At 47.5% G+C, this 24503-nt stretch overlaps 2 protein-coding genes across 5 annotated transcripts; one reads left to right on the top strand and one right to left on the bottom strand.

The window, feature by feature from the left end:
* The first annotated feature begins 1204 nt into the window (after window positions 1-1204).
* On the top strand, window positions 1205-1755 carry UCN (urocortin). Its single transcript, XM_081484231.1, has one exon. It carries the CDS (start codon window positions 1205-1207, stop codon window positions 1592-1594), a length of 390 nt encoding a protein of 129 aa, XP_081340357.1. The 3' UTR covers window positions 1595-1755.
* A 390-nt stretch (window positions 1756-2145) lies between these two features.
* Window positions 2146-23835, bottom strand: TRIM54 (tripartite motif containing 54). 4 transcript variants are annotated; one of them, XM_081484209.1, is made up of 9 exons: window positions 23309-23835; window positions 7041-7213; window positions 6345-6516; window positions 4288-4383; window positions 3362-3595; window positions 3071-3093; window positions 2830-2954; window positions 2603-2695; window positions 2146-2292 (listed from the first exon to the last, which is right to left on the bottom strand). In XM_081484209.1, exons 1-9 carry the CDS (start codon window positions 23474-23476, stop codon window positions 2282-2284), a joined length of 1095 nt encoding a protein of 364 aa, XP_081340335.1. In that variant the 5' UTR covers window positions 23477-23835; the 3' UTR covers window positions 2146-2281. The 4 variants fall into 4 exon arrangements, 3 of the variants coding, with proteins under 3 accessions (XP_081340335.1, XP_081340337.1, XP_081340336.1); XM_081484211.1 differs by having other exon boundaries at window positions 3071-3090; XR_014051785.1 differs by lacking the exon at window positions 3071-3093 and having other exon boundaries at window positions 3341-3595.
* Between the last annotated feature and the right edge of the window lie 668 nt (window positions 23836-24503).

Here is a 24503-nt window from a genome sequence, read left to right as displayed (position 1 = left end):
TATGGTATTTTTGTTACTGCAGCTCAAACAGACTAAGAAGCCAAGTTTTCTTACTTCCTACTCAGTGATATTAACCTGGAGGTCAGTGATAAAATAATATTGCTGCTGTAATTCCCAGGAGAAAATTTAACTTGGCTAAACTTCAGCTTTGAGGCAAACCAAGAAGCAGATGGACCAGCCTTTGTTATCTGAAAGCACTCTGAGTCCAGAGGCCCTCTTTTTTTGATGTATCAGTCAGGCAGCCCTAGGATTTAGATCCTGGGGCTGGAAGAAGATCAAGAATCCTGGCAGCTCAAACTGCCTCTTGGGTAGGGTACCACGGTGGTAGCTGAATGCCAGCAGTACCATCCTGATTGCCTCCATTTGTAGAACAGATAGCTGGGGCAAGGGACCCGATCTGAGCAGCACAGCATTTTCCCCAAGGTCTCTGGCCCCTTTCAGAGGCTGAGGACAAGGTCAGCACCATGGACAGCACCACCGTCCTGCTTCCCTTTCCTGTGCCAGAGAAGGTTGGAGATCTGGACTAGTCTGGTCTGGGGACTGGCCGGCCCCCTGTCCCTGCTGGCTGTTCTAAGTGGGTGAAGGACTCTTGTAACTCCCAGAGCAATCTTTACACCCCAGAAGGCTTCTTGCTCTCTTGAGTCCGGTGTCATTTCCAGAGACAAAGTCTGGTGTCCTCTGGCGCTCTCCTGGGGTCTCGCAGCCGTAGGGTCGGACTCAGAGTTGCTCAGAGTTGCCGCTGTCATTGCTCTACAATCAGTGCATGTTCCTCGCTGACGTCAGCCGGAGCTGTCCTGGCGCTATATAAGGCTGGCGTAGGTCCCGGGACAGACCCCGTGTTCCCCGAGGCGCCCTCAGCCCTCCCCGAGGGACAGAGACTGGAGCTCCGTCCTGCAGGGTGCAGAGGCTCTGCTCCTGCGAACCGTGAGTGGCTCTGCGCGTCCGCCCAGACTCCCTCAGCACCAGGACATCGCTCAGCTCACCCAACGCGACACCCCAAGAGGGAGGAGGCAGGGAGGGAGAAAAGGGTGGCACAGGACTGGGAGCGGCTGGGGCTGGCGGGAAGGCTGTGGGCACCGGTCGGCAGTCGCAGGGGCCGGGCAAGGGCGCTGGACGTGCTCGGGAAGGGGAGCGGCGTCTTCTGAGACTGCCCGAGGCGCACCTCACCCTGCGCTGCACCTGTGTGTCCAGGGCCGGCGGGACCATGAGGCCGGCGGGACGCGCGGCGTTGCTGGCCGCGCTGCTGCTCCTGGCACAGCTGCCCCCGGGAAGCAGCCAGTGGAGCCCGGAGGAGGAGGCGGCGGCCGCCGGGGTCCGAGACCCGAGACTGCGCTGGAGCCCCGGGACACGGAACCGCGGCGGCGGAGCCCGCGCTCTCCTCTTGCTGCTGGCGGAGCGCTTCCCGCGCCGCCGTGCGGAGCAGGGCCGATGGGGATCCGGGACCGCAGGCGAGCGGCCGCGACGGGACGACCCTCCCCTGTCCATTGATCTCACCTTCCACCTGCTACGGACCCTGCTGGAACTCGCGCGGACGCAGAGCCAGAGGGAGCGCGCTGAGCAGAACCGCATCATATTCGACTCGGTGGGCAAGTGATCGGCGGGTCTGGGGCCCCGAGAACCTCGACCCCCAATGCCCCACCTCGGGGTTGAGACGTGAGCGACAGGAACTGACCAAGTTCTGCGGGGCTAGAGCGGCCTAGGAATACTCTGAGCACTCTCCGCGTTACCAGTTTTTAATAAAAGTGCTGAAGAGCCGTTGGCCTCTGTTGTGGGGGCGCGGGGAGCCACAGCAGGGTGTGAACCCGTGGGAAAGTGGGGCCTCCCAGGCCGGCGAGAGAGAATCAGATGCTGTGGGAGGGCTCCGCGAGAACCGCTTTCTCCCAGGGTCCTGTGGTCCCCATCGTCTCCAAGTTTCCCAGAAAGTCAAGCCCCAGTGCTGCCGCACCACCCCCGACCCTTTTCTCTTGGCACTGGGCTCGCGAATCCGTGTCTGATATCAAGGAGGTGCCCCAAAGGGGTTCGTTCCACTTCATCCCCCCCCCGTCCCCGCCCCAAGAGGTCCCAGAGCTGGAGAAGGGCGGGATGGATGGTGATGTTGCCTCCGAAGCAGAGGCTCAGAGAGTGAGCAGTGAAAGGAGCTGAGGGTCGGGACGCATTAGCTCTTTATTGAGCCCCTCCCCCCCGGCGGGGCGCCGGGCTGGGTGGCACGGTGGTCTCTGCTCAGGTCCTTCATCTTCCGAGCGCCAGGCCCTGGGTGCGCAGGATCCGCAACAGGAGCGAGTCAGTGCTGGCCTGTGCCCGGGAAAGAAAGCTCAGTGGGCGGGCGCTCCCAAGAAACAAGGCAACTCCGAAGCCCAGCTCACTCGTTTCTCCAGGCAGGAGGGTTTCTCCTCCACTTCCCCACCTAACACGGTCTCCCACCCGCCCAGAGATGGATAGTGTTAAAGAAAGTTGTGCTTCGGCCGGCGCGCTAGGGGGCGCGCCCCTTCTGGTTGAAGTTGGAAGTAGGGTCTCCAAGCGATCTCTGATGTAGCCGAGAGGAGGATGGCCCAACGGTGGAGGGGGGGGGTCCCCGCCAGGCCCCGCAGATGTCCACACTCACTTTCACGCCCATCCGTCCGCTCTTCTTCTGGTCCTGCGTTGCCCTCTTCCCCTTCCACTGCGACCTCCTCATCCTCTTCCTCCCCAGAAGTGCCTAGGACAGGAGAAGGCTGGGTGAGTTGGGGTCCCTTATTCTCTGGCCGTCTTACCTCCATCCCTTCCCGACCCAGAGGGTCTGGACGCCCAGTCCTAGCGGCCCGCCACCCCCTCCCATCCTGGCTTCCTCACCTGGCTGGAAGTCGATGGTCCTCAGCATTTCCGCCACATGCTCCACGCTCACAGTGAATTGATCCATTCTTTCATAGCCCGGCTCCGGCCGGCCGGCCAGCTCCACCTTCGACATCGTCCCGACCCTGCAGCAGCCGCAGCGGCTCAGCTGGAGACTCCCAGCACGCCCCCACCCCTTTCCACTCTTGTCAGTGGAGTCCCCGCCCACCCCTTCCTCTCCCTTTCCGCTCCACCTACTCACTTATTGATCAACTCCTTGGCCTGCTGCAGGGAAGAAAGGAGGGTGAGAGTAAGCACTGTGCCAATCTCCAGCAATATCCCAGTTTTGAAGCCCACCACTGTCCTGCGGGTTAGGGGAGGGATGCATGTCCCAATTTGTTAAGGAAAAAAATGGACAGAGAGGGTGACTTGCTCAAAGCCATGGGGCAAGTAGGTGCCAGATGTAAGACTTGAACTTCCCAGTGCCAAGGCCCCCACTCCAGCCACTAGGTGGCCTGCCACCACCCGCCACCCCCCTCCCCCCAGGGCCCACCTGCAGGTAGAGCGCCATCTGTGGCTCCTCCATGGACTGGATGGCAGACTCCACCAGCTTAGAGGAGGCCTCCAGGTGGTCTCCGTACTGGCGGATGAGGCCCCTGACTCGCTGCAGCTTCTCCTCCTGCTCCCGGGCCAATGCCTGCAGCAGCTCACCCTTCCGCTCCTCCAGCACTGCACACAGGCCCTCAAACCTCTGGTTCAGCAACTGCTTCTGCCTCCGGCTGTTTTCCTAAAAAAACAGGAGTAAGGATGAGACCTCATAGCTGGGAGAGCACCAGGCTACTTGTCCCACTCCCCACTTAATGGAAGTCACAGGGAGCCAAGAAGAGACGTGACCTGTCAATTACAACCACAAATTAGTGGCAGAGACTGGACTCCACCCAAGGGCTACTGGTTCCCAGATCTTTTCAGTAATAATACTGATATATACTTTGTTGAGGTTTAATTGACATATAATATATTAGCTTCAGGTGTACAACATAATGACCCAATATTTGTATATATTGTGAACTGATCACTACAATATGTCTAGTTAACATCCAGCGCCATGCATAATTGACAAAAGTTTTTTTCCCCTGTGATGGGAACTTTTAAGATCTACTCTCTCAGCAAATAGCATTATATATTCAAAGGAATTTCATGAGTGCTGTCTAATCCTCTGGCTCTGGTTTTTATTTGTATTATCTCATTTAATTCTCAGAAGGATCCATGGAGATAGCCATCATATCATTCTCATCATCACTCTTTTACGTAGTTAAAATCAAGCAAACCCAAACACTGAGAACTGAAGTCACTGGACCAAAGTCACAGAGGAGGACAGAGCTGGGATTCAAACCTAGCAGCCTGGATAAGCACATTCTACTACTTGTGATCCACCTCGAGGAGCCCAGCAACTTTCCCTCCCTCCCTTTCCAGGCTCACCTCGATGGTCTGGCACACCTCCTCCATCTGTGTGATCACTGCTTGCACACGGTCATTGCCGGCCACCAGCATCGCGATGCCATCACTGAGCTCACTCTGCCACACACAGAGGCCAGCACTCAGGGATGGAGGACCTGGTCTGGAGCTAAGCCCCTCCCTCCCTGGCCAGGGCGACCCAGGAGAGGACTGCGCCCTCCACTCCACTATCCGGGCATCCTCAGGGCAACTCTGACAGAGATCTAGAGAGTTTGGAACCAGTCAAGAAGTTTGGAAGCACATTCTATAAGTTCTGGAAGGAAGTGGAGAGAGGAAGTCCTCCACCAAGTGAGAAAGAGACATTCACCAAATATCCACCAAATGCCAGGCACTGGGCTGTGTGCTTTATCTTCCATCAGTTTTGAAAAGTTCTTCAGGATTATCCATTAAGATAATATTGCCTCTTCTCCATTCTCTTTATTCTCTTATTCTGGGACTCTGATTAGATACATGTTAGACCTTCTCATTGCCAACCTCCTCATCTCCCAGTGCTATATTCTAAGCTATTTTTTCAGTCCTCTCTATCCCTTTTAAAATTTTTTTATGTGAAAAAAAAAATTTTTTTTCTGGCCGTCTGTGTGGCTTTTGGCATCTTAGTCCCCCAACTCAGGCCCTCAAGAGTGAAAGCACAGAGTGCTAACCACTGGACAGCCAGGGAGTTCTCCAGTCCTCTCTTCCTGAGAGAGAGTTGTCATTTAATTCGTCCCTTGAATGTTTTGTTTTCAACAGTTATATTTTCATTTCTAAAAGCTCTGTTTGGTTCTTTGTCAAATCTGCACTTTTGATAGTCTATTATTACTTACTTTTAAATTCCATTTTTAAAGCATTTTATACAAAGCTGACTTTACATTCTTTAATAATTCCAGTCTCTTAATTTCTTGAGGGTCTGAAGTGAAGTGAAGTTGCTCAGTCGTGTCTGACTCTTTGAGACCCCATGGACTATAGCCTACCAGGTTCCTCCGTCCATGGGATTTTCCAGGCAAGAATACTGGAGTGGGCTGCCATTTCCTTCTCCAGGAGATCTTCCCGACCCAGGGATTGAACCCGGGTCTCCCGCATTGTAGGCAGACGCTTTACCATCTGAGCCACCAGGGAAGCTCTTGAGGGTCTAAATCTGAAAATTTTGTTTCTGCTGACTTCACTCATGAGTACGTTTCTTTGTGTCTCTTCAATCGTGATCTTATCTTTTGTTCATCTTAATCTAAGAAAAACCCAAGGACTAAATTGAGAGTTTTTCCTCCAGGCAGAATTTGCATTTGCTTTTGTCAAAAGCCAGGTAGCACAACTGACCACTTTAGGGATTTCTGGGGTTCTAGTGTATCCTGTGATCCTTGGGAGTCTTTGCTGTAGGTACCCCAAGTTTCAGGAGTTTATGGGCATAGTCTCAACTGTCTAGTTCAGTAATAATTTGCCCTGTGGGAAATCCTGCCTTTCCCATGCTTATCATTCAGGGTTCTGTTCACATCTCACTCCCCCTCCTTCTCTCCCTACCTCACCACACTTGGAGCTTTCCTTTACTTCCTATCTGTTTACCAATTTAATTTTTATTTTATTTTTTCAATTATTTTTTAAAATTTAATTGATTAATTTATTTTTTGGCCATACCGCATGGCATGTGGAATCTTAGTTCCCCAACCAGGGATTGAACCAATGCCCCCAGCACTGGAAGCTTAACCACCAGACCTCCAGAGGAGTCCCTTAACTTTTAAATTATATTTTATGTAGAATCTACTGGTATGACAGTGAGATGGCCTTGAGAGTTCACCATACTGCATCCATTTCTCGTACGATCCTTACAACTCTCAGTTGTGAGCATTTTCATCCCCATTTTACAAGTGAGGAAGAACGTCAGGGCCAGAGAGGTCAAGTGACTTACCCAAGGTCACACACTGAACTAGGACTTCAGCCCTGATCTGCCTGCCTTTGAAGTCAAGTGGAGTAAAAGGCTGCAGTTTGAGATCCCATCCTGTGTCCCCACCCCACCACACACCCCCATGCCTGCTCCCTCTGCTGCTTGATACCTTCTGGCGTTTGTAAATGGTGGGCAGTGGGGCCACCTCACAGTCCTTGTGGGCACCGAAGACCTTGCAGAGAGAGCAGGTGGGCACTTCACAGCTCAGACAGTAGATATTGATCTTCTCGTCTTCATGTTCCTCGCACATGAGGTGCTGCTCAGCCTTGGAATGCAGTGGCCTGCGGGGAAGCAGGCAGTGTGGGAGCGGGGGTCAGGGGCCAGGCATGGGGAGCAAGCGTGTGAGGCCCCCTGAGCACTTTTTCTTCAGCCTCCACCAGCCACTGCCACCCTCTGTGCCCCGACAGCTGCTGCTGTGGCTGGGCAGACGAGTGACTTCCTCTATCCTTGAGGAACAGAGCTACACACAGGGTACAGGAGGCCTAGATGCAAGAGTAGTTTCTATTCCAGGGGGCAGGGAAGTCCCACAGGGAGGGAGGTCATGGAGGGTTGGCAAGGACCTTGCTGATGGATGGCCAGCCCCTCCCAGGTGAAGAGGGGGAAACGCTGACCAGGAATCAGAGGCCGCCTGAGCTGGTGACCTACCAAGCTGGAGGCAAGTCCCTCCTCCTCTCAGGTCCAGTCCTCTCATCACTAAACTGAAGAGGCAGGTTGATCGTTTCAGCTTATCCCTGCTGGCCCTGATGGGCTCCCTGGCTATGTCCCAGGCCCTGCACTTTAGAGAAATGAGACCCTAACAGCTCACCGGGAGGACTCCTGCTTGTAAATGTCGATAATGTTCTCCACGAGCAGGTTCCGCTGCAGGCCATAGACGCCATGTCGGTCCAGGACCACCTCGTGCCTGCAAGATGGGCAGCGGAAACGGCCCCCTGAAGACACAGTGGTGGAGCCCCGGGACTGCCACAGAGGGTTCGAGGCCTGTGGGTGCAGGGAGTGTGAGAGGAAGGCCCAATGAGTTATGGGGGAACTGGAGGGGATGGGAGAGAAGGTCACAGGGGCTGGGGAGTAGGACAGTGATGGAGGGGGAGGCAGCAGCTCTTTTTTTTTTTTTGCCATGGAGTGCTGTGTGGCATGTGGGATCTTAGTTCCCCAAGCAGGGATTGAACCCACGTCCCATGCACTGGGAGCACATAGTCTTAACCACTGGACCGCCAAGGAAGTTCCCACCCACTCTTTTCTACTGCTGGGTGCTAGAAGCAGCACCCATGTGGGTGGCCATGGAAATCTCTCCCACCTTTGTCTCCTTACTCAGCCCACCCCTTTGAGTGTCCCTGCATCCAGAGCCTAGCTTGATCAGGTCTTGTCAGGGCAAGACCTCCTCAAAGGGGCCCAGCTTGGAGCTGTGGGGAGACATTGACCTCTCAGCAGGAAGACCAAGAAGGGAAATAGACTCTGAGTGGTGCAGCCAATAGCCTCCAGCCTAGGGCTCTCCTGGTCCACGTGTGGGGGAGATTCTTTGCAGCCCCGGGCAGGGGCACAGAGACAAGTGCTGAACAACGGGGCAGACACATAGAGCTGGGTAATCCAGGGAAATCTCTCCAGGCACAGGGAATCAGGGCTCCAGGGTCCTCATGCTGCTTCTGTAGTGCCCTACCGTGCATGTCTGGGCAAGCATTCAACCTTTGCACAATTAAGGACTAGACTGGATTATTCACTCTACCACAAATATTGAGTGTGCCAGGTAATTGCTAGGCTCTGGGGAAAAGATGACTATCCCTGCCCTCAGGAAGAGCAAACTGACAACTCCATCCAGTGGGCTGGGTATTATGACAGGAGGAAGCTTGGAAGGAGGACTCACCAGATGGGATAACCAGTTCCTCCCATTTACACCCCTGAGAGGAGCTGCTCCATCCTGTCCTAAAAGGGAGAGCTCTGCCATGGCCGAGGCCACAGAAGCTTGGCTCAGAATTGAGGACATGATCACCTGACCCAATAGGACCAATCAGTTTTTCTCTCTAGGAAACTGGAATGGAGACACAGAGGCTGAGGTGACTAGACCATGTGCAGCTTTTGAACTGAAAAAAGACCTGTGGAGTTGAACTAAGAGCCAACATTGTGGCCATCCCAAAATCTGTACTAGTGGACAGTGTGAGGGGTCAGACACTGTGAACAGAGAAGCCTGGTCTGCAGGGAAGAGAAAGAATCGATCTGGGGAGAGAAGTAGAGATGAAAGACTAGGGGAGACTGCTTATTGTTCCTCAATATTCACCTCTTCTTCTTCTTCAATAATACAGACACTAGACTTTTAGTAAGACACATAGAATAAAGACCTTGCAACCAAGCCTCCCTTCTAGCTGGGAGTGATGAGGTAACTGTGTTCTGGCCAATGGGATATAGACAGAAACGTTTTGTGCAATTTCTAGGAAGTATCTTTAATGTGAAAGGCATGCCCTACTTCTCCTCTTTTCTCCTTCCTGCTGACTGGAATGAAGATGAAATGGCATAGGTTGAAGCAGCCATCTAGAGCCATGCAGTAGCCACATGCTGAGAATGGCAAGATAAAAGGAGTCTCTGATGAGGCACAACTGGCCTGCCCACTTTCACTGGAGAGAAAAATAGTTTTACCTATTGCTGCTGCTGCTAAGTTGCTTCAGTCATGTCTGACTCTGTGCGACCCCATAGACGGCAGCCCACCAGGCTTCACCGTCCCTGGGATTCTCCAGGCAAGAGTACTGGAGTGGGGTGCCATTGCCTTCTCCGTTTACCTACTTGAAGTCACTGTTATTTTTGGTTCTCTGTCTTTTACAGCTGAACTTAATCCTAATTGGCTGGAAAACCACTCACTCCTAGAGAGTGATGGAGAGGGTAGTCACCTGTGACTTTGTGTGTTTAGATGTATTTCCCACAGTTGGGTTCTATAAACTTCTCCAAATCCTTATCACATTTTGGCGGGATTTCTTTTTTATTTAATTTAATTTATTTATTTATTTTGGGGTTTGCTGGGTCTCTGTTGCTGTGCGGGTTTTTCTCTAGTTGTGGCAAGAGGGGCTACTCTCTAGTTGTGATGCACAGGCTTCTCATTGCAGAAGCTTCTCTTGTCACCAGCACAGGCTCTAGAGTGCTTGGGCTTCAGTAGTTGTGGCTCCTGGACTCTAGAGCACAGGCTCAGTAGTTGTGGCACATGGGCTTAGTTGCTCGGAAGCATGTGAGATCTTCCTGGACCAGGGATTGAACCCACGTCTCCTGCACTGGCCAGCAGATTCTTTACCACTGAGCCTCGAGGAAAGCCCTTGGCGGGATTTCTTGAAAATTATAAAAAGTTACCACTTTAGCCCATCATAAAGCTAAAAAAAGATTAGCTTGAGATTATCCCAAGGCTGTGTTTGTGTAAATAAACATAAATCCTTCTTAGTAACTGGAATTGTATGAATATTGTTAAGTTTAGCTTAAAGACTGGGTTAAAGTGTGAGATCGCTGGGCTTTTGTTTGCTTGATACAATTATCTTTCAGTATTTAGAATCCAAGTGAGCAAGGTGGTGTTAGGAAAACTGTAAGCCTGCAAACTCCTGGAATCTTACTTCTCTTGGCTTTACTGGTGGCAAGAATTTAAATATGCTAGGTATCTGAATGGGAGGAAAGGGGGCATATTCTTTTCTTATATAATTAAATTATTTTATTTTATTTTTGGCTGTGCTCAGTCTTCATTGCTGCGCTTGGGTTTTCTGTAGTTGCAGAGCGCAGAGCACTCTTCGTTGTGGTGTGTGGTCTTCTCATTTCAGTGGCTTCTCTTGTTGTGGAGCACAGGCTGTATGTGCATGGGCTTTAGTAGTTGCAGCTCAAAGGCTCTAGAGCACAAGCTCAATGGTTGTGGTGCATGGGCCTAGTTGCCCTGTGGCATGTGGAATCTTCCCAGACCAGGAATCCAACCCGTGTCCCTTGCATTGACAAGTGGATTCTTAACCACTGGACCACTGGGGAAGTCCAGGGGGCATATTCTAAAGTCTTGGCCCAGGGCAAAGACAGACTCCTAAAGCTTCTGCTAACCTCTGCCCCTCACTGCACCTTTCCTCCATATTCATTATTTAACAGTCTACACATGTTTTGAGGACCTATTATGTGTCAAGCACTGTGCTAGGGGTTTTCCACACATTCTTGCATTTAACCCTCAAGAATTTCTTGTAAAGATTGTGGAAAAGGGACTTCCCTGGTGGTCTAGTGGCTAAGACTCTGAGCTCCCAATGCAGGGGCCCAGGTTCCATCCCTGATCAGGGAACGAGATCCCACATGCCCCAGCGAAGATCGAACGATCCCGTGTGCTGCATCTAAGACTCACAGCAGCCAAATAAATAAATAAATATTTTTTTTAAAAAGATGGTGGAGGAGATGAACATTTACCCTCTAACCTGGACTACAAGAAATATAGTAAGAAATATACAAATCTAACACCCATTGCTGAACACCCACTGAACACTTAATTTATGCCAGGCTTTGCTCTAAATCCTTTTATTTGTATTAATTCATTTCATTTTCATATCATTAACTCCATTTCAAAGATGGGAAATTGTAGCCCAGAAAAGTTAAATAAATTTGCACATGGTCATCAGCCAGTTGGTGGCAAAATCAATATCTGAACTCAGGCACTCTGACCTCAGGTTCAGAGTAATCATTATACTCTGAATAATCATTATACTACATTGTCAGATATAATAAAATTTAGGTTCATTTAAGAATGATGCCCAAAGCTAACATTTTTCTCTCTGAGCCTCAGGTGAAGTGTTTTTAGTAAAAGAGTCATGAAGGACCAAGCATCAACCTTTCATATAGGAACCTTTCACATAGGAAAGAGAGGACAGCCTAAAAGTCAACTGTGCAACTGTGGATTGAAGTTATTTCAACAGAAATAAACAGAAGATGACTCATCATACCAAAACGCTGTGTGCCACAGAGTGCTAGCTGGCAACCAGAGTGACCTTCTTGTCTGTGGAGAGATAGTTCAGATCTCATAGGAGACCTCCTCCCATGGCTACACATGCCCCCATCATAGATAATTCATCATAATTCATCAGACTCATGTGAAAAATATTCTGAGGCAACATAACCAAACTGCGACACTCAACTGCCTACTAATCCAGGTCATACCCTTCTATTCATCCAAGAAGCCAAAGAGGTAAACAGAGATTACAAACCAATGACAACATCCAGCAAGCCAGTCTGCTTTTGGAAGGAAGCCAAGGTCAACAGAGTTGAGTGATGAAATTACCCTCAGTACCAGATAAAGCTACCCCTATTTAAAGGGGACTGATAAACAGAAGCGATCCAACAGGAGATGCAAGCCAAGATAATACAAAAAGGAAAAGGAAAAGAAAGCATGATGAACAAGGGACAAATATACCTTCTAGAAGAACTGCTTCAGCAAACAATTCAATCTCAATTAAAGAAATGAAGAAAACATTTGTTGTTCAGTCACTGAGTTATGTCTGGATCTCTGCAGCACATTGGGCTTCCCTGTCCTTTGCTATCTCCTGGAGTTTGCTCAAACTCATGTCTATTGAGTCAATGATGTTATCTAACCATCTCATCCTCTGCCACCTCCTTCTCCTCCTTGCCTTCAATCTTTCCCAGCATCAGGGTCTTTTCCAATGAGTTGGCTCTTTAAATCAGGTTACCAAAGTATTGGAGCTTCAGTTTCAGCATCAACCCTTCCAATGAATATTCAGGGTTGGTTTCCTTTAGGACTGACTGGTTTGATCTCCTTGCTATCCAGGGGACTTTCAAGAGTCTTCTCCAGTACTGCAATTTGAAAGCATCAATTCTTTGGCGCTCAGCCTTCTTTCTGCTCCAACTCTCAAATCCGTACATGACTAGTGGAAAAATCATAGCTTTGGCTAAATAGACCTTTGTCAGCAAAGTGATGTCTCTGCTTTTAATATACTGTCTAGGTTTGTCATAGCTTTTCTTCCAAGAAGCAAGTGTCTTTTAATTTCATGGCTGCAGTTACCGTCTGCAGTGATTTTGGAGCCCAAGAAAATAAAATCTGTCACTGTTTCCATTTCTCCCCCATCTATTTGCCGTGAAGTTATGATACCGGATGCCATGATCTTCGTTTTTTGAATGTTGTGTTTTAAGCCTGGTTTTTCACTCTCGTCTTTCACCTTCATCAAGAGGCTGTTTAGTTCCTCTTCACTTTCTGCCATTAGTGTGGCATCATCTGCATATGTGCTGCTGCTGCTGCTGCTAAGTCACTTCAGTCGTGTCCGACTCTGTGCGACCCCATAGACAGCAGCCCACCAGGCTCCGCCGTCCCTAGGATTCTCCAGGCAAGAATACTGGAGTGGGTTGCCATTTTCTTCTCCAGTGCATGAAAGGGAAAAGTGAAAGTGAAGTCGCTCAGTCGTGTCCAACTCTTAGCGACCCCATGGACTGTAGCCTACCAGGCTCCTCCGTCCATGGGATTTTCCAGGCAAGAGTACTGGAGTGGGGTGCCATTGCCTTCTCCACATATGTGAGATTGTTGCTATTTCTCCCAGCAACCTTGATTCCAGCTTGTGCTTCATCCAGCCCAGCCTTTCACATGATACACTCTGCATATAAGTTAAATAAGCGGGGTGACAATATACAGCCTTGATGTACTCCTTTCCCAATTTTGAACTAGTGCGTTGTTCCATGTCCAGTTCTAACTGTTGCTTCTTGACCTGCATACAGATTTCTCAGGAGGCAGGTAAGGTGGTCTTATATTCCCATCTCTTTAAGAATTTTCCACAGTTTGTTGTGGTCCACACAGTCAAGGGCTTTAGTGTAGACAATGAAGCAGAGGTAGATGTTTTCTTTGTAATTCCCTTGCTTTTACTGTGTCTAGCGGATGTTGGCGATTTGATCTCTGGTTCCTCTGCCTTTACTAAATCCAGCTTGTACATTTGGAAGTTCTCAGTTCACATACTGTTGAAGCCTATCTTGAAGGATTTTGAGCATTACCTTGCTAGTATGTGAAATGAATAGAACTGTGCAGTTCTTGGACCATTCTTTGGCATCACCTTTCTTTGGGTCTGGAATGAAAACTTACCTTTTCCAGTCCTGTGGCCACTGCTAAGTTTCCAAACTTGCTGCTGGCATATTGAGTGCAGCACTTTCACAGCATCATCCTTTAGGATTTTCAATTGCTCAGCTGGAACTCCATCACTTCTACTAGCTTTATTCATAGTAATGCTTCCTAAGACCCACCTGACTTCACACTCCAGGATGTCTGGCTCTAGGTGAGTGACCAAACCATTGAGGTTATTCGGGGCATTAAGACCTTTTTTTGTATAGTTCTTCTGTGTATTCTTGCCATCTCTTCTTAATCTCTTCTGCTTCTGCTAGGTCCTTGCTGTTTCTGTCCTTTATTTAAAGCGCCCATCTTTGCATGAAATGTTCCCTTTGTATCTCCAATTTTCTTGAAGAGATCTCTAGTCTTTCCCATTCTACTGTTTTCCTCTATTTCTTTGCATTGTTCACTTAAGAAGAAAGCATAGTCTCCTTGATTAAAGAAGAACCAGTCACAAAAGGACAAATACTGTATGATCCCTCTTATATGAGGTACCTAGAATGGTCAAACTCACAGAGATAGAAGGGTGGTTGCCAGGGGTTGGGGGAAGGGGAATAAGGAGTTATTATTTAATAGGTACAGAGTTTCCATTTGGGATGATGAGAGTTCTGGAGATGGATAGTGGTGATGGTTGAACAACAATGTGAACATTCTCAATGCCACTGAACTGCACACTTAAGAATGGTTAAGATAGTAAATATTTATTTTATGTGTACTTTACCACATAAAATAATGCTACAAAAGAGAAGAAAAAGTAATCAAGACTTGTTGGGTTATCTTGGTCAAGGGTCCTACTTCAGATTCCCCACAGTGAGGACTCACCTCAGGGATTAACCTGAGGTGGGCCGGCGAGGCAAGGTACCTCATCACCACTTCCACACCTGCCAAAGAAATTTCCTTGGTGGCTCATCCCACTGGCTAATCCTGACCATTCTCCCAGGACCAGGGGCTCTGAGAAGCAATCAATGCTCAGGCAGTCAACCTCAGTCCCTTGTTTGAAGAGCACCTTTCTCGAAAGCTGGCGAGCACCCATGGCAGGTAAGGGGGAGGGATACTCCTCTCTGGCCATGGGCTGGTGCTGCTCCCTGGAGCAGATGCCACAGCTGAGCACAGCTTTGCCACTCATCCCCAGGTCCCGGAGTCCTCCCCTCTTCCACAGCTCAACTCCTCCTGCCATATTCTACTTCCGGTTGGCTTTCCTCCTGACCTCGAGGGCACCTCTTCCTTTTTGTAATGGCTTCAGCAATGTTTCCCCTACCCAACTCCACATGCAACTTCCTTTGCTAGAGTAGACCCTGAAGTGTATATGTGTGTGTGTATATACATATTGACACATACATGTATATATATGCCCTTTGGTACAAGGGCTAAACTTGACTAGTAATAAACAGTAAAGTTTTTCTTTTGGATTTTTGGAGCCTTCTAGCTCATGGCATGACTTGTTGCTAACTTGTGTAGCTTAAACACCCTCACTGTGCTACCTAAGTGTGCGTTGTTTTCCAAAATGTGGTACACATACTGAGGACAGGCATGAAGATTTCAGGTGGCATGGGGATGGACATATAAATTTCTTAGGTGTTTGTTGTTTAGTTGCTAAGTCATGCCTGACTCTTTTGCGACCCCATGGACTGTTAGCCTTCCAGACTCCTCTGTCCGTGGGATTTTCCAGGTAAGAATTCTGGAGTGGGTTGCCATTTCCTTCTCCAGGGGATCTTCCCAACCCAGGGACTAAATTGCATTGGCAGGTGGATTCTTTACCACTGAGACACCAGTGTTTACCTTAATGTATATTAGAAAAAAATAACCAGCCTATAAAACTGGTGATTTTTCATGGATTTTGTCATTTAGAATTATAAATATTTCATCTTTAAAGGTGAGTTCTTTTTTACAAAATTATTTATTTGGCTGTACCAGATCTTGGTTGCGGCATGTGGATTCTTGGTACATGCAGGATCTAGTTCCCTGAGCAAGGAACCCCTGCATTGGGAATTCTGGGCCTGAACCACCAGGGAAGTCCCCAGAGTGAGTTCTTTTAAGTAGAAATACTCAAGCATAGTTCAAGTGGTATACACAGCTTTGGCAAAAATCAGGAAGATGACAGAAAATGAAGTTTGGGACATTTGCTCTAACCCTTTCCTAACTCCCTCCCCTAATCAAAACTTGTGTGTTGTGTCCTAAATGGTTTGCAAATGCCAAGTGACTACCTTGAGAAAGTCATCTGTATTAGATATGCAGATAAAATTGTTCCCCATTCTTGGTAGCATCTCTGTATTTTAACTGAGAGCATGTAATACAAGATGATATAGGGAAAGTAGCAGTGATCTGAAGATGTGGTTTGGGATTTGCCATTTATGACCTTTGGAAAACAATTTCTCTTATGGCTCAGATTTCCTCAGATCTAAAAAGAGGATTTGTACTTAGCAGTAGCTCCATTCAAAGGCTGATGTTCTCTAAGCAATGAGCCTTAATGGATATATTTATGATAAGAACACTGGCCATTGTGGGGGGAGGGAGTTGTTGGTTTTTATAGCGACCTTTTCTTCTCATGTCTTGCAGGTCACCATGTCCCTCTTTTGAATCCACGATCTCTCATTTGTGCCTCCCTCTAGCTGTTTTTGGGACGCCCTCTTCCTGTTTGATATTAACAGTTCCTGAAATCCCATCTTCTCTGAAATAGCCCTAGTGTGTTTAGATGTAGTTATACATTCTACAACTTTAAATTATTTATGAGGCTTAAAATTTACATTATACAGGAGTTCCCTGGTGGTCCAGTGGCTAAGACTCCGAGATCTCAATGCAGGGGACCTGGGTTCCATCCCTGGTCAGGGAACTAGATCCCACATGCTGCAACTAAGCCCCAGAGCAGCCAAAAAAAAATTCATAACACACCTGTATTATTTTTGTGACCAGAATAAACAGTAAAATTGTTTTTTCAGATAGTTAACATGCTGGTTATTTAATGTTACTGCTTAGTCGCTTAAGTTTTGTCCGACTCTGTGCAACCCCATAGGCTGTAGCCTGCCAGGCTCCTCTGTCCATGGGGATTCTCCAGGCAAGAATACTGGAGTGGGTTGCCATGCCCTCCTCCAGGGGATCTTCCCAACCCAGGGATCGAACCCAGGTCTCCCAAACTGCAGGCAGATTTTTACCATCTGAGCCACCAGGGAAGCCCTTTTATTTAATAGTAAAGACTAAATGAGTTACAATGGTATTGCAATGCATCTATCTTTAACATGTTCTTAACATGGGGAGAGACTCATGAAAAAAGCAGGATATAAGTCTATATAGACAGTAGGATCCAAAGTTTGAAATGGGTGATGGGAGTTACAGGATTTTAAGATTTCTTCTTTGTAGTCATCTACATTTCCCAAATTTCTTTGTATAAACCATGGATTACTTTATAAAATAAAAATTAAAAATTTTTGCAACAATTTCCATTGAGTGATAGAATTGTGGGTGATTCCTTCTTCTATTTTTTAAAAAATATAATTTCCAAATTTTGTACAAGGACCTTGCGTTTGGGAAAATAAATGTTTATTTTTTAAAAATACACTGCTCAATCCTGCCGTGAATGAAGAGGGGGCATTAGAGTGCCAGAAGCATTAACAAGAGAAAAGATACTTAGGAGAACTAGTTAGTTTACTCCCTAGTTCATACACTACAGATGCCCTATCTTCTGGGTAGAGGATTCAGGCTCCATTACCTCCCTAGGGGGCTCTTATGGTCAGCCTCATCCCTGGGGGCCGTTTCCCCATTAACTACCTTTCTGCCCAAGGAAGGGGGATGGGGGAAAGGGGAAGGGCTGTCAGTTATATTAAGGGGGTTGTTCTTGTTGTTTTAAACAAAATGGAGGAGCATAAATAAATAAAAGGGTTTGTCTAAAAAGAAAAAAAAAAAGAACTGTTAGTTTAAGGAAAGTGTTTAAGAAAATACCACTTGAAGACAGGGTAGACAGGAAGCAGGATGTGGTTGTTAGAAAGAGTTTCAGGAGACCAGAGATACTATGTGTGTGCAAGTCGCTCAGTCATGTCCGACTCTTTGCAACTCCATGGACTATACAGTCCATGGAATTCTCTAGGCCAGAATACTGGAGTGAGTAGCCTTTTGCTTCTCCAGGGGATCTTCCCAGAGATACTATAGGAGTTCAAATTACAGATAGAGGAATCATAGGACAGAGGGAACTAGAAAGGTAGATTTTACCATGAAGGGCTTTTTTAAAAAAATTGTAAAACCTTCTAGGGCTTTGAATCCCAAGATAAAGAGCTGAATTTAATTTTGTAGGCAAGGTTTCTAAACTGCAAGAGAAACTCAGAGTGAATATTAATCTAACAGAAGTGATTTGGATATGCAGGAGAGGAGACTGGCCGTTGCTTCTGATGTAAAGGCCCAGGCTTCCCTGGTGGTCCAGTGGTGAAGACTTCATGCTTCCACTTCAGGGGGCGCCCTTGATCAGGGAAATAAGATCTCCCATGCCTCCATCCGGCCAGACAGACACACAGATTAGAAGCAAGTCACAAGCAAGTCACCGTCTTGCCCTCAGATCGAAACAGAAAACCCTGCAAAGACCAGGGATGCCAGAGGTGGAATCTGGCCAATCACATGGATGTGAGTGGGGTGCCGGGGACAGGAGGGAGTCAAAAAAAATTCAGATCTTTCAAGGCTGGTGCTTGGGAAGACATTGGTGCCTGTGACGCTGGAGAACTTAAACCTAGGGGCCACTGCTCCCAAATGAGTAGAATTCAAGGGTTCTGTGAACCTTGATGGGGAAAACGACATATTTATTTTCACTAACATCTAGAAATTGAGGACTTTCTTTTATTATGAAGGTAGGAAGTGGGGTGTGGAGTTGGGTGGTGGAAACATTGCCGAAGCCATGAGCTGTCTTTCTTTTAAGCTATATTTCTTTGGTAATGGTCTGCAGCATCCAATGGAAACATTCCATCTAGAAAGGTGCTCTGTGAATGCAGTTCCTCTATTGAATCTACACTTCTCTCAGAATGTTTTCCCTCTTTCCTGGCTACCCAGAGTGATGCTGATTTGGGATACCGGCCCAGGACATAAGGAGGGTTGTTGGCAGCTATCTCCCCTAAACTGTTGGCCTGGCCAATGATGAATAGTGGACCATGCAGGTCCTCTGAGACAGAACCTCAGAATATACTAGAGAAACTGTGGGAAAACAGGGGTAGAAGACCACACATTTGAAGCAAAGTTGAAGACCTTTAGAAGAATCCTGGCATTGGCAGCAAAAGCTGAGTTGCGGGTAGGGGAGGGGTTTTGAGGGGAGGGCTTGCTCTGCCCAACAGAACCTAGCAGTGAGCATGACACAGGGATTTGTGAAAGGAGGCTGGCTGAGAGGAGGACTGGTAAGCAGGAGGGTGAGCCACGGGATTTCCCTACTCCTCCAGCAGTTAAGACACCATGCTGCCAATACAGGGGGCGTGGGTTTGATCCCTCATCAGGGAATTTAGATCCCACATGCCAATGGTGCAGCCAGGAAAAACAAGAAACAAAACAAAAAGAAGAGTAAGCCAAGACAGGACACTAGTAACTGAATGCAAAGTCCTGAGAGAATGGAAATACGTGATGATGTTTCTTCAATTTGTGAAATCGGATTGTTAGAATTACAAGGATGTTAAACAGCAATTTAAAGGCCCTCTTTATCCATGTGTGTGTAAACAGGCTTGAAGAGGTGAAACAAGCTGCTTTACAGTCATGGCCAATTAAGGAAGAAACTGGTAGGACTAGAACCCAGGAGTGCTGAGTCTCGGCCTATGATTTTGTTTCCCACTAAATCCAGTTTCTTCCCTCAAATAAGATCCTAAGCCTGCTACAAGGTTGACATAGTCCATAAAATTTCAATCAACCAATTTCCCATAAAAGAGACCCGCCCAAGTCTGGGCTGGGGAGGGGACATCTCAGTGCCCTCAGTAGCAGGTGGAAGTGGCTGAAGAGGAAGGCTGTGTAGGGTTTTCACCACCTGGCCTGTACTTGATGACAGCAGCCCTAACAATTAGACTGTAAAGAACTGGAATTTGGGGGACTTCCCTGGCGGTCCAGTGGTTAAGAATCCGCCTTGCAATGCAGGGGTCAAGGGTTTGATCCCTGATCGGGGAACTAAGATCCCACATGCCATGGAGCAATTAAGCCCTGCAAACCACAACCACCGAGCCTGCGCACCACTAATGGGGAGTCTGTGTATCACAATGAAAGATCTCACATGCTGCAACTAAGACCCAAAGCAACCTAAATAAATACTAAAAAAAAAAAAGAAAGAAAGAAAAAAGGAACTTGAATTTGGGATGAAATAAAAGAGGTCATTTCTCTCTCAATCTGCCCTTTACGACGGAAGGAGGCCTCTTTATTGCTATTCCCATCTCTAACTCTCTCCCTACATGGACACCCTCCACAAAAGCTGTTTCTGAACAACCTTCTCACAAGGCCTTCTGGTTGTCTGTTAAATTACAACAGGTTGCAGCTCATAAACAAGTGCCCACAGTGAAGTGGGGGCAGGTATAAAAATAAACCGCAGGCTGTTTTAAAGCAGTTTAGGAAGGAATAGAGTTTACAAATTCAGAAATACATGGGAAGATGTTTGTGTCAAATTCCCACACTGACAGCTTTCCCCTAGCCAAAATGCTTGGTTGCTGAGTGGGTGCAAGTGTGGGGAAAGAGAAAGAGAGAAATTAAAGGGGGTTAATATGGTGTTTTGGTGTTTTATTCTGTTTAAATTCAGAGAGGGAGAGAGAAAGAGAACTGTATCACAGCTCTAAAGAAAACGAGTTCAAGTGTGATGGCAACTATGTAAAAATATGTATAGAGACAAGCATAACATGCAAACATGAAAACAACTGCATTGCGGAAGATGGGATTATGAATGATTTCCTCCCAAACCTTTAATACTGTTCAACGTTTTCAATGAAAAAAAATATTTTTTTTGGTCCCACCATGGGATCTTAATTCCCCAACCAGGGATTGAACCTAAGCCCTCAATAGTGAAAGAGCAGAGTCCTAACCACTGGACCGACAAGTAATTACCTCAAAGAAATACTTTAATTTTTAAAATTTTGTTTCCTGACTCTTTTGTTAACCTGATGTTATAAGGTCACAATCCCTCCAAATTATTTTTTAGTAGTTTTAAAATTACTTGGTTGCTCTGGGTCTTAGTTGTGGTATGAAAACTCTTAGTTGTGGCATGTGGGATCTAGTTCCCTGACCAGGGATCAAATGCAGGCCTCCTGCATTGGGAGTGCAGAGTCTTAGCCACTGGACCACCAGGGAAGTTTCTCCTTCCAAATTCTTTTTTGTTGTCCATCACAGTAGTTTTTTAGGACAGCAAAACATTTAGCATCATCTAAATGTTTCAGAGCATGAGTAAAATAGACTGTGGCTCAGTTGTAACAATGGACCACTATACAGCCATTAAAAAGGAAGGTGCATGTTGGAATGTGTGGCTGTGGAACAACAGCCAAGAGAATAAACCAAGGCAGGTATAGGATAAATTTAGTTTAAACATGTGTATACACACTCACACACACATAAATGTGTAACTAACCATGGAAAATTTCTGCAAGGATATCCAAGAAAGTTGGTAATGGCTACTTCTATCTGGAGAAGGGAATTAGAGAGGGCCCAAGGTGAAGATTCACTTTTCATAATATAAATTCTTATAGTGTTTGAAAAAAATATGTGTGGGTGTGTAATATACTGGTATCACTTTTCTAAGTCCTATTAACTTTCTAGGCAATGTTCTAAGTGTGTTCTTCCTAAGTAGTTTCAAGATATAGAAGTCCTATTCTTGTCCCCATACTTAGAAAACAGACAATCTGATTATGCCTAGAGTTGTCAAAATGTGGAGGCAATGTGTGAAAAAACTAAATATGCTCATCTTTCAGAGGGAGGTCTGCTGAGATGTATATACATAAGTGCAGCCAAAGAACTGGGTCAGCCTCCCACCAGACCATCCCAAATAAGCAGCAAGGAAATGAGCTGCTTCACTCTTCTCTCCTTGGAGGGCCAGGGATGTCCTATACTTCAAAAGATACACATTAGTCCAGATCCACAGAACTATCCCAAAGCCCCAGGAATCATGTTATCTCCCAAATATTCTGCACAGGTTTCAACCCAAACAATTCCCAAGTCTCTCGGGGCTTAGATCAGTATTCCAGACCTTCAGGGAACCAAAACAGTGTGTCTGGATAAAGAAGACTGACTTGAACATCTTCTGGTGGTGGTTTAGTTGCTAAGTTATATCTGACTCTTGCAACCTTATGGACTGTAGCCCGCCAGGCTCCTCTGTCCATGGGATTTTCCAGGCAAGAATACTGGAGTGGGTTGCCATTTCCTTCTCCAGGGGATGTTCCTGACCCAGGGATTAACATCTTGTAGTCTCCATATATAAGACCCCTTCCAGGGTCCCTCTGCCCAGTGATACTGTGTGCCATGCACTTTAATATTCTGACCACTCTTTTTTCTTACAGAACATGTTACTTTCACTTTCAAAAGTTTTCTTTGCTTTCACACATTGCAGGCTCTAATGAAAGAATATTTCACTACAAATTCATGAGAAGGGATGGCAAAACCTTTCTGTCATTCCCTCCTGGGCACCTCAGCCTGAAGGATGTTCAGAGTTAATCAGACCAAGGGAAAACCCAAGATGGTGGGTTGTACATGACTGAATGCCTGGGATGACCAGACCCCAGAGAGGGAAAACCACTATCTTTGAGGTTCTCTGGAGCCAAATAATGACAGGTTTGGACACTTAGAAGAATAGGAATTGGGAACAGGCCTTGATGGGAAAATGGCAGGAGAGACCATGGAGCTCAGTGAAGACAGCAGACAACAAAGGGTGGGTTGTGGGCACAGCTGTGGCATGACCTGAATTAGCCAGCCCATTATCTTCCCCCAAACATGCTGCCCTCAAAGAACTGAAAAGGGAAGCATTCCCTCGGTTAAGTTCAAAATCACTGTGTTCAACACGTTTCCTCATAATTTCTGATACAGATGAAGACTGCATGTTCATGATGTTCCTTATCGCTGCCATGCCTACTAAGTCAGCCAGCTCTGGTCTATTCTGAGCTTTTACTTCATTGGTAAGGACATGTGTGTTTGTGTGCGTGTGTGTGTGTGTGTGTGTGCGCCTTTATCCCTCACTCTCACTGATCTTTGTTCCGTTTTAGAGATTACTTGAACCTACACCAGGGCATGGGGCAAGAAAGAAAGCCCATTTATATAAATCATTCTGATACATGCTGCTTTTAGTACTGAAACAAGGAGCTAAAATGAGATCTGTGAATTTGATTAGCTGTGCTTTGCTCCGTGACCACACACAAGCCAAAATTGGTTCCATTTGGGCGAAGTAAAATGTAGTCTCTGCCTTCTCCCTGCTTAAGTGACCTCAATCCCTTCTAACCAGCAGGTCTCTTGACTCACCAATCTGGGGAGGGACACAAGTGTCACCTCTAGTGGGGGAGAATTCCCAGTGTTCTGTCCACTGTCTAACTTTGCCTGCCCCCCCCAAGATGGATGTGCTCAGTCTTTTGCTTTAAATACAAATAATTTCACTGTCATCATGGACCTTTCTCACAGTCTATTTTTTAATGTTTCATTATCTCATTGCTATTTTCTCCAGATTTTCCATATTGTTTTTGAAATCTCAACTCCAAGCTGGAATGCAGAGTCCAGCCCAGACTGTCACACAGCCTGGTTAGAGGATCACTCCCCTGTCCAGTTCCCATGCGGGTCTCCTTTTCTCTGTAGAGACCAGCATCCCAGGGCTGTCCATGCACATGCTTGCCAACCTGCAGAGCAGCTGCTGACTCATGCTTACTTTGGGATCTGCTAGGACCCCTGGCTCTCCTTCTGCCCTTCAGCCAGGACAGCCACCACCAGCCTCCCCATAGCGCCTTCCTCCCATCACCTTCTGGGTGCTCGGAGCTGACCTGACAAAGAAGCCTCTCACCAGCCTGCCCTGCCCCGGCCCGGCCCCAGCCCACCTGGAAGACATCGTTGGCGCACTTGCGGCACAGGTTGTGCTGGCAGGGTAGGATCACCACCGGTTTGGAGAACATCTCCAGGCAGATGGGGCAAATAAGCTGCTTCTCCAGGTTGTCCATGCTGTGTGCATCCCCCAGCAGCGGCTTGAAACCCACCGTGAAGTTCATCCCCTCAGTGATTGTGCCTACTCTAGCCTTGGCCCTGGTCTTGGCCTTCTCTCGCTGCCTCTGGACCCTTCCCTCGTGTACTTTAGACAGTCTTCCGACTCCTTGTGTTCCCTTCTGTTGCTCACTCCTGAAACAGCTCTGCTTTCTCTCCTGTCCCTTCCTCAAAACAATTTGCCTTGTCCTTAGATAGCTGTTTTCAGACACTTCGCTGCCTTGCTTTAGTTTCTGCTCTGTACCCTGGCTAGGCACATGTAGCTTTTCCTCTTCCTCTCTGCCTGAGTGGCTCTGTCCCTGGAAACTTCTCCTTTTGTTTCCCAAACCCCTCTTGTCCACTCTGTGGGCAGCACTGTTTGTCTCTCACTCCCCAGAGAGGAGATTAGTTTTTAACGTGGGGGTGGGGAGCAAGGGGCATGTGTGTGTGACATTCCAACTCCCAATTTAGCTCCTGTAAGGCTAGCCACAGCTGTCACCGAGTGAGTGACCCTGACTCATTCAGGAACGGGTGACTCCCCAGAGCAAGAGTGGGGTGAACTTCACTGCTGCGGTGGAAGCCAAGGTCGGCAACAGAGGTGCTCTCACTCAGAGGGCTCCTGTGAGCCCCCAACCCCCATGCTCGGGCCTGGGTGCCTCTTCCAGGTAGTGACACAGAATCTGAACTGGCCTGTCTGACAGGCACCATACATGGCCTGGGTGAAAGGAGAGAGCCTGCCGGACCTATACATAGAGACAATGAAAGTTTTTGCCTCCAAGGCTTAGTCAGTGACTCTGACAGTCTTCCTCTGAATCCTATGATTCAGAACAAGGGTACCAGCGATGAGAGAGAGGCTCTGGTTCAATACTTCTGGTCCTTTTTCGTTCTTGCCCAGATCTTTCTTATATCCCCCTGCCCTAGGAAAAGAAGCCCAGGAGGCTGGAGCTGGCAGGTGCGCCAGGGCCTGAAACGACCTCATGAGCATATCCCTGAGAAAACACAGGATCTGGTCCCTGAACACATCACTGGAGCCACGCCAAGGACATCTCTTGATTT

The sequence above is a fragment of the Giraffa tippelskirchi genome, chromosome 4 (genome assembly GCF_054371585.1).
Source record: "Giraffa tippelskirchi isolate mGirTip1 chromosome 4, T2T-mGirTip1v1.2.pri, whole genome shotgun sequence".
In the NCBI taxonomy this organism is placed as follows: domain Eukaryota; kingdom Metazoa; phylum Chordata; class Mammalia; order Artiodactyla; family Giraffidae; genus Giraffa; species Giraffa tippelskirchi.
The sequence above is the reverse complement of the archived record's forward strand: the minus strand, read 5'-3'. Positions and strand labels throughout refer to the sequence as shown.